Source organism: Dendrobium catenatum, unplaced genomic scaffold (genome assembly GCF_001605985.2).
Source record: "Dendrobium catenatum unplaced genomic scaffold, ASM160598v2 fragScaff_scaffold_323, whole genome shotgun sequence".
NCBI lineage: Eukaryota > Viridiplantae > Streptophyta > Magnoliopsida > Asparagales > Orchidaceae > Dendrobium > Dendrobium catenatum.
This window is the reverse complement of record NW_021318785.1, coordinates 3277150-3286996: the sequence shown is the minus strand read 5'-3', so window position 1 is coordinate 3286996 and position 9847 is coordinate 3277150. Positions and strand designations below refer to the sequence as shown.

The 9847-nt window shown below is 34.0% G+C and overlaps 1 protein-coding gene across 1 annotated transcript in view; it reads right to left on the bottom strand.

Annotated features, from left to right (window-relative positions):
* The window catches only part of LOC110094866, a 9948-nt gene extending 456 nt beyond the window's left edge, over positions 1 to 9492 (bottom strand). Inside the window, exons 1-8 of the mRNA XM_028693584.1 lie at positions 9429 to 9492; positions 8443 to 8600; positions 6333 to 7338; positions 3664 to 3849; positions 2953 to 3392; positions 2290 to 2529; positions 719 to 882; positions 101 to 167 (exon numbers count right to left, since the gene is read on the bottom strand). Of these exons, the coding sequence (XP_028549417.1) occupies positions 101 to 167; positions 719 to 882; positions 2290 to 2529; positions 2953 to 3392; positions 3664 to 3849; positions 6333 to 7338; positions 8443 to 8600; positions 9429 to 9492 (2325 nt within the window). The remainder of the gene's footprint in view (positions 1 to 100; positions 168 to 718; positions 883 to 2289; positions 2530 to 2952; positions 3393 to 3663; positions 3850 to 6332; positions 7339 to 8442; positions 8601 to 9428) is intronic.
* Positions 9493 to 9847: the final 355 nt, after the last annotated feature.

Sequence of the window (9847 nt, the reverse complement as noted above, 5' to 3'; positions counted from 1 at the left end):
TTCTCCATTTATCCTTTAGATCAACCTGTTAAAAAGAGATAATAAAACCTGATTCCAAAGAAAGATGAGAATTTTATATTTGAAACTATCAAAAAATTACCTCAGTTCTTTCTTCAAAAATGCTAGGGTAACTAATCAGGATGGTTTTCCAGTTCCCTTTACCATGCCTGAGAGATGAAAAGGAAAGCAAATCATAGAAAGAGCATCAATACCACAAATGAAGATTTCAAGCTTTAATTTTATCATCCTAAACAAATCTGAAGCTAGCTTAAGCTTTCAGGAAGTCTGGGTTAAAGAAAGAAATCTAGCACCTAGTTTGTCTAACTACAGAAAGATATTCAACAAACTATGATTTTGTTTGGGACGATTTTCTTACTGCTTCTTAAATCAGCTTTCTAATACAAATTTTTTAATTTTTGTACTAAAAAACTGTTTTAAGAAGTAGTAAGAAAACCGTCCCAAACAAAGCCTAAGGCTTCATTTATGACAGCTTTCTTACCGCTTTTTAAAGCAGTAGAAAGCTGCTTTAGAAAACAATAAGAAAGTTGTCCCAAACAAAACCTAAGGCTCCGTTTTGGACAACTTTCTTACTGCTTTCTAAAATAATTTTCTAGTATAAAAATTATTTAACAAGAAATTTTTTGCTAAAAAGATGATATAGAAAATAATAAAAAAGTTATATCAAACGAAGCCTAAGACAATTCAAATAAATACATACTCTCTCACAGCCTTTAGCAAAGTCTCTTCTTCCAGCAAAGTCCATTTCCTCACTTTCCTTCGTTTAGCATATCTTTTATCACCAATCAAATTCAAAGGTGAAACAGGTTCCCTTGTTGGGCTATGTAAATGAATTCTCCCTTCCGGACGTGGTGAATCTGTCCACTGCAAAACAAAAGATCATTAGATCAAACACTTCTGAGATGGCATAGCACCAAATGCAACAACTAAATCTAAAAAATTATGGTACAGTGAAGCTTAAATTTAGAATATTTGTAAATGAAGCAAAGATTCTCATATAATTATTGAACATTTGATAGCATTGGATCTGCTATGCACAATAAGAGCGAAAAAGACGAGTAGATTCACTAAAAAGGCTCAAGTGAAGAATAAAGTACTTCATACAAAATTAACATTCTTGAAAAAATGCTCACGAAAAATCCATCATATGAAATTTAGCCGAAAGAGCAATAATGGAACACCAAATTCATGTTACAAAAGTAAACAAGTTTTAAATTTCAGGAATGTTTCATAAATAGCTATTTAGCAATTTGTATCAGTGTCATTATTTATTATAATTAGGGGAATCAATTCATGAAAACAGGTCAGGGGTGTTTAGGTCCGGCCTAATAAACGTCTAGGTGGATCAAACTTTTTTAATGGGTTAAAAATTTCAACCCGAACTCAACTTGACTAAAGCTTAACCCAAGATGAAAAACACTTAACTAGTGTTGAGTTAGTGTCAACCCAATGAAAAATGGACATGATTATCCGATTTAGATGCCATAGCTTATTTTTTTCCTCAATTTGATTTGAATTTTTAATATATAAAAAAAAAGAATCAAGTAGGTTAAGACATTATTTTCAAGTTGACTTGAACTCGACTAAACTCAAAAATGGTCGTGTCGGGCTCGATTGGAGTTTTTGAGCTATTCTACTCACAATAATAGAATCAAAAGGCTTGATAACAATGAATTTATCATAACATATTGACACCCTAATTATAATTATTTATCCCAGAATAAAGCTTTCCAAAATGTGCCTGCCAATTTTGTTGCTTCTGTTCACAATAATGGAAGCAAAATACAGCATATAACCTGTTCTTAAGAGCTTGATGCCAATGGGTTTATCCAAACATGCCAGCATGGAAGATCTTTCAGTAGGGATGATATCAAACAGTTCTAGCGAGTTAAACTTCACTCAAACTCAAATTCGATTATTGGGACTTAATTCTAACTCAACTTAAAATCCAAATAATTTCAAGTTAACTCAAAATCTTTTTCAGCGGACTAAAAAACACATGCAGACTTGGAATTCAATTTTAAAGACTTCATGACCATATGAAACCAAACTTCATGAAACTTAAAAACCAAAGCATAATTGCTTGCAAAGAGAAGGTGAAAGAAAATTGAAAACCAAAGCACAAAAGCCTTAATAATCACACATAAATTTGTGCACCCATAAGGGTTGCTTGAAGAGTAGATGGACCAAAAACTAATCTTATTAGTTAATAATAGCAGAAGATGATAGAAGAGAAGGAAAATCTAATAAGAAGTGAGAGACTGATAGAACCTTGCCGGAACCCTTCAAGGGGGCCTGAGGAGAAACCTCCTTCAGGGTCCTACCAACTTTAGCCAAAGATTCTTGAAGAACTTTGATTAAGGATTCAGAGTAGAGGAATACAAAAGAAAAATAGGCATTTTCAGTACCTGAGTTGGTGTGAGAAAAATGAATATTTGTAGGACAACTAAAGTTTGTAAAACATGATACTTTTGATGATATCATAAAAATAAAATCATGGTTGTGAGCATCCTGCGTCACAGAGCATCCAGATCATGAAGAAAATTAATCTAAGAGATGCAGAAGATTTAACTTACGCGCTATTAACTTTCTATGAAATATGCTTTCAGAGGAAAAAAGTTAAAAAAGAAGTGACAGTAATGAAGGTTGGATTAACCAAAATTTTAAAACACATGTCATCTATGTCTACCATTTGCAAAGATTAGGGAATGATAAATGCTTTCTTTCAAAGAAATGAAATTAGAAATAACAAATCAGACAGTAAAGTGACAATAATGAGGATTGGATTAACTAAAACCAACTGCATTAAAATGATCGTGTATTCCTTGGCAACCAGAGAAATGCTATTGTACTTGAGAGATAAGGGAATTCCCTATAGGACTCATTAACCGTAATGGAATTACAAAACACAGATTTTATAAGACAAGAAAGCACCTCCAATGTATGGGCAGTTGGGTTTCTCTCCATAAGACTAGCTCTAGGAAGAGAAGCTGAGCTGCTATTGTTTTGTGTGGAGTAGTTTTTCCCGTCAGGTGGAATATCAGGAACCTTCTCCAAGGAAGCCATCTTTGCACGTACATCCTGCCCATTTTGATTTTCTTCCTTTTCCTTCAAGCATGAAGGTTTCTGATGCTTATTCAACGTGGCAATTTTCTCATTTCCCTCAATACTAGTATGCTTGGTACCTATTTTAGAAGTAGACGCAATTTCATCCCTTCTGTTCTGAACATCATTTGCCCTTAACTCCCCACTGTATGCTTCTTCTGGATTCACTGCTTGTAGCTCAATAGCTTTGTTTGATGCGTCAAGTAGGGTGTTCCGCACCATACTTTGAAGATCCAGAAAAGATGCTTTTAAGGCTTGCTCATCATCATCTGACAAAATCAGAATGGTATATGCTTAGCAAGTAAAGACCCATAAAAGCTTGCAGGAGGGTAAAGATGCTATCCTAGGCAGTATCAATTCATAATACCAACTAATTTATGGAAAAAAAAGGATGCGTGATAACACAACCTACTTTGCTAACTTACTGAAATTTAAGGAGCTTTGTGCTAAGGTTTTCCACAATTTAAGTGAAACAATAGAAGGGACAAAGGTTTTTGTTGCCTTAGCATGAAGGTTAGAGATACTCATTCAAAACAATACCTGTTTGTTTCCCCTTAGTGCCAGCGACCTCAGATCCTATTTCAGAATCAGCAATCAGTTTATCCCTTCTGTTCTGACCATTACTTCCCTTACATTTCATGTTGCATTCTTGTTCTGAATTCTCTGCTAGTAATTCAGAAGCATTGTTTCCTGGATCAAGAAGGGAATCTCGCTCTTTCTCAACACCTGATGTAATCACGATTGCATATGCTTTAGTAAAAGATGTTAGTACTCAGTATAGGCACAATTCATGCTCATCCATACCCAAATAGCTACAAAAGCTTCTAGAGTTTGGGTAAAATTGTGGTGATATGCATGACAATGGCAGATATTTTAGACGGTTATTAAAAATTAAAGTGAAGTTAGTCCTGAAGAATATGCATGATGTAAAACTTTAGATTCATATGAGATACATTTTGAGACTTCGAAACATATGATGATATTACTATATTTAGATTAACAAATCTTTCCAATAGAATCCTAAAGACAAGGAATGTCAATCAATTAGATACTAAGCACTTGTATGACAATATTTAAGAATAAATGAAATGTTCATGATTGTGATAATTATAGAGAATTTAAACTTATAAGTCATGCAAGGAAGTTATGGAAGAATACTTGATGTAGGCAAAGCTGGTTGTTTGGTGCTCTATGTTTTATTCGGATTGTGTGGTGGTTGTTGGATTTCCTGCTGAGTTTCTATAAAGATTTCGGTTTCCCAAATGCTTGGAATTTGTTTTTTTTCTGGTTTCCTGTGCTGGTCGTTCCCCTTCCCTATGTTATTTAGGACTGCTTTTTGCTGCTTTGCTATGCTGGCCGTTCCCTTCCCTATGCTATTTCCTAAGTTTTGTGTTGGCTCCTATTGGATGTTTGGGGTGGCTAATTAATGTGAGTGGTTAGCTATTTTTCCCCTATAAATGGGGTTGTTTTGCTACAGCTTTAAAGAAGAATGGAATGATTTTTGGTTTACAAACCTACGGGTTTTTCTAGCTTGCGAGCTAGCCTCTTTTCCCCTTTCCCTCTACTACTTCTCGGTCTTCTACCTCTTCTTCTCTCTCCAGGGTTCCCGCCCCACATATATCTTTCTTCTCTTAAATTATTGTAAGTCTTAAGTTGAGTCATGTCTTGTTCTAATATAATTTGTAAGTGGTTTCTATTAGAAGTTGAGCTTGGTTGTGTTCTGTTTAGTTATTGTACTTTTCATATTGAAATGAATGTCTTTTTTTTATTTTATTGCAATTCTAGTTTGGTATTTTTTTTCCATACCTAGTGTTCTCTTACTTGGCTTAGGATTCTTAGGTTGCACAAATTTGATATCAGAGCTTTAGGTTTTTGAGAATCTTCATTTTTCTTTAGAAAAAAAGTGGATAGTCCAATCAATCAACAAGCTAAAATTTCAAATCAAGATTTAAAGGAGTCTCAAGATGAATTTGATCCTACAGATTTTGAAAGTCAGCCTTCTATGCCTTGGATTCCAGAGGAGAAATTTCCAACCACAAATTGGGTTCCAGCACAAGTATGTTCTACTAATCCTCTGCAGAACGAACTTTACAGAATTCAAAGACGAATGTATTTATGTGCAGAAAAATATGAAAATAAGAGGCGTCTACTTAATCCGAGTTTATTCGAAAAAAAAAGAGAAGATTCAAAGGAAGTACGACATTTTGATACAAGAATAAAAAAGGCGCATTCGGAACATAATGGAAGTTCTAATGCTATCTCATCAGGGGATGAGATTTCTCCACCCAGGGAGAATTGATGTAGGCAAAACTAACTGTTTGGTGTTCTATGCTTTATTCAAATTGTTTGATGGTTGTTGGATTTCCTACTGAGTTTTTATACAGGTTTCAGTTTCCCAAATGCTTGGAATTTGTTTTTTCTGGTTTCCTATGTTGGTTGTTCCCCTTCTATGCTATTTAGGACTGCTTTTTGTTGGTTTTTGTGCTGGCCATTCCCCTTCCCTATGCTATTTCTTAAGTTTTGTGTTGACTCCTATAGTCCTATTTGATGTTTGGGGTGGCTCATTAATGTGAGTAATTGGCTGTTTTTCCCCTATAAATGGGGTTGTTTTGCTGCAATTTTAGAAAAGAATGAAATGATTTTTGGTTTAGAAACCTACGTGTTTTTAGCTTGCAAGCTAGCCTCCTTTCCCCTTCCACTCTACTACTTTGTCTCGGTTTTCTACCTCTTCTTCTCTCTCGACGGTTCTTGCCCCACCAGTATCTGTCTTCTCTTAAATTGTTGTAAGTCTTAAGTTGTGTCGTGTCTTGTTTTGACATAATTTGTAAGTGGTTTCTATTAGAAGTTGAAAGCTTAGTTGTGCTTTGTTTATTGTTTGTATTTGTCATATTAAAAGGAAGGTTTTTTTTAATCAAAAGCTTTAGAGAGTAAAGCCTAGATCTTCCAATGGTTTGTTTAAAATAAAATTGGAAGTGAAAATTATGTCACATCGGAAGTGAAAATAATAGTTGTTGCAAACATACAGTAGTTGGCCTTACCCATTAGCTTAAGTTTTTGGGCTGAATAAACATCTATTAATATATTAAGCTCAAGTTAGACTCTCGATGCAATGTTGAATAAACATCTATTAATATTTTTGAGCTTAGTGCTAAATTTACTAGCAATGCTAAAACATGACTTCCGCTAGAAAGAGAAAAGAACCAACTCGCCAGCATTCAGCAGTTGAGAAGAACTCTTACTGATTTCCAAACCTTTGTCCTGATCCAACTGACCATCATACTCATAATCAGAATCGATAGGTTCAACAATTTTATTTTGTGCCTCCATACCCGCTTTCATTAAAAGACGTTCCAACTCAGCAGGCTCAGCAAAACCAACTCTCTGATTCTTCAAACCTGATAGTCCTTCTCTGGGGTCCTTCATCTCTCCTGGAACTCTCAAATCTGCCCTAATCTCCTCAATGTCATCTACTGCTACGGCCACCTCAGGGAACAAAGGCTCCATATCCCACACCTCCTCCAGATAACCCCGAACTCGATCCAGTGTTTCCTCCAAATCGGTACTGACCACCAAAGGCTGAAGCTCCGGATCCTTCACAACCTCCCAAAAAATATCCCTCACCTCCCGAAGCTCCTCTGAGATCAAAGAAGCCGCCGCTGACTTCTCAATGTCGCACATGCGCAGTATCCATATCCGATAGAAGGAATCAAGGAACTCATCCACATTCTTACGAAGGGCGGCAGCGGTGCACGACGATGCAACGGCACAGTAAGCGGCCTTCATAGACTCACAAGGCGGTAAGCCGCCATTCTCGCGGTCGACTTCCTCGATGAGCTCGAATATAGTTAGGGTTTTCTCAGAGACAGAACGGTGCACCAACTCGGAGGCAAGTCGCCGGAAGAGGATCGCCTTCTTAAGGCTGGATGAAATTGGATTGACAAGGGGAAGGGCGAGGAAGACCGCATTTACGACATATTCAGGGATCGACCGCTGCCGCACGAGGAACTCTAGGATCGAAGAGGCAGTGTCGTTGTCCAACGTCTGGAGGTAGGTAACGTCGAAGCATTTGGCCCCGCCGGTGGTGTTGGCGGCGGTGGATGGTAAGGGGTTTGAGTTTTGGGGTTCGGGATTTGGAGCCTTGGCCATTTGGCGAAGGAGGAAGCGGACCAGACTTGCACTGTGAAGCGGAGAAGATAGCCGCTTTGCAACGTTACGCTATAGGGCTTTTCATTAAAATTAGTTAAAAAACGCATGCTTATATTAAATTAAAAAAAAAAAAACTTCAAATATATTTTTTCTCAATTTTATATTAGATATTTAGATGTATAATTATCAAATATATATGTAAAATTATGGCTCAAATTACTTGTAGAGGGAGCTACCATATGCTACAAGTTTTCTCAAGTTAAAAATCTGATTCATGAATCAATTTGAAATCAAAGTCAAAATTTAAATAAGTTTTGATTGAGATTCGAGTTTTGACTATTATCACAATAATTTTAGTTTTTAAAAGAGGCAATAATGAACATAAAAGAAATTTTTTGAGGTTTTAATTAAAGATAATCAATCTGAAAGAGAGAGGTAGTGGTGTCAATAAATGATCCCATGAGACAATCCGACAGAGGCCTAACTCAAAAAGTTAGAATTCTGATCTAAAATATTGACCCAATTAATTTTCAAACCAGTTTTAGTTGACCCAAAAGCTCCAATTAGACTTTGCATTTGCCCAATTAAGATTATAATTCACGTCAAATAGGTTGAGTTCAGGAAAACGCATGCTCTTAGACATAGTTTGGGATGACTTTCTTACAACTTTTTAAAGCAGCTTTTTAGAATATTTTTTTTTTAAATTTTGTACTAAAAAATTGATTTGAAAAACGGTAAGAAAGACGTCATGCTTTGTTTGGAACGACTTTCTTACTGTTCTTAAAACATCTTTTTAGTACAAAATTTAAATTTTTATACTTGAAAATTATTTTAAGAAGCATTAAGAAAGCCGTCATAAATGAAATCTTTAATTTGTATAGCCAATAAAATAATCATTGTAGTAGTTCTTTAAAAAAAAGGGTATAATTGCAAATTTATGATAAAATATATTTCATTACAATGAATACAAACACATGAGATAAGTGCACACTAATGCACTAAATACAAACATCAACATAGTTTTATCAACCACAAATTAAGCATAAATGTAAAGGACATTCTATAAAAATATACATCAAAGATGGTGCATATGACAATTATTCATTATAAATTTTATTTCATTCGATCTTATTTCAGAATAAATATTTTTTTTTCTGATATTTTAACACCCACACTTGCACTGATCATCGCTAATGCACTTAGTTGGCTTAAACGGCCACCTGCGCAAGCACTCGCACAGCTTTGCTCGGTGCACCCTGGTAATGTTACGGTGGTCCCACAGACAATTTTCTCCGCAACAGTCCTCTTCGCTGTTGCCTGTTGTATCGTCCCTATTGAACCATGTTTGCATTTTAGTCATCATGAAAATATCTATTTACATCTTATGTTTACAATTTATTTATTTACTTTCATAAAATAAAATTTGTAAAGTTATAAATAGTAAATACTATTTTGATGTTAATATATTGTATTGCAAAATATTTTTTCAAAAATAATGGTTATTTAAGAAAATATGCTAACATATTATTAATTTAATACTATTATCTTTAATTTTAAATTAATTTCATTCATTAAGGGACGACATAAATTAATAATTTTAAAAATATGCTTCATATTTTCATAAAAAAATAATATCACTTTGAGAGATTTTATGTAAAATTTAATCTTTTTTGAAACGGATGATAATTATTAAAAAAGAAAAACTTTCAAACTTGTTTATAATAATAAGATTTTATTTTTTTATTAATTCATTAAATGATAAAAAATTATAAAAAAAATGCTAATTTTTTATTTAATAAAGGTTATCATTATTGATATTAATGATAATAATTTTGTAATTATTAATATTCATAATCTTATTTTAAAAAATTAGTATTATTTTTGATAAAGAAAATGTAATTTTAGGATTCATTACTTTTCAATCTAATGACTAAATTAAAAAAAGAAAAATAAGAATATTTCACTTTTTCTAATAAAATCTATATTTTGAAATAAGTTTATAAATAATATTATTTAAATTTTGAAGATTTCATATGACAACATATTCAAAAGCAAAATGAACTCTGCTACATATTTTTAATTAAATTATATGTAAAAATTATTTTAGAAAAAAATAAAAAAAGAATAAATGGAATGAATAATGGAGTGAAGGAACAGACCGAAAGCGGGCAGAAGAACCACAAGGAGCAGAAGAGCAGCCACCATTTTGCGAGAGAGCTCCATTGCAAATTTCAACGACCTCTATAGAACAAATGATGGAGCTTAGAGTTTTTTAATACAATAACGAACTCTTATGAGCTTATTTGCAGACTAATCTTGTCAAGCTAGCCTTTATATAGAAGAAATGGAGGGTATTTCAGACATTTCCTAAGCCCATGGAAATGCATTAGATTTATTTCAAAATTTTAATATAAATTTAGGTATAAGTTGAGAGCAGGTGTGAGCATGGAGAGGCAGAGAGATAAGGGGAAACTTGGTAGAAAATACAAACTTGAGATGGTAGATCATTTTATATAGGGTTTAATTCTCTCTCTCTCTCTCTCTCTCTCTCTCTCTCTCTCTCTCTCTCTCTCTCTCT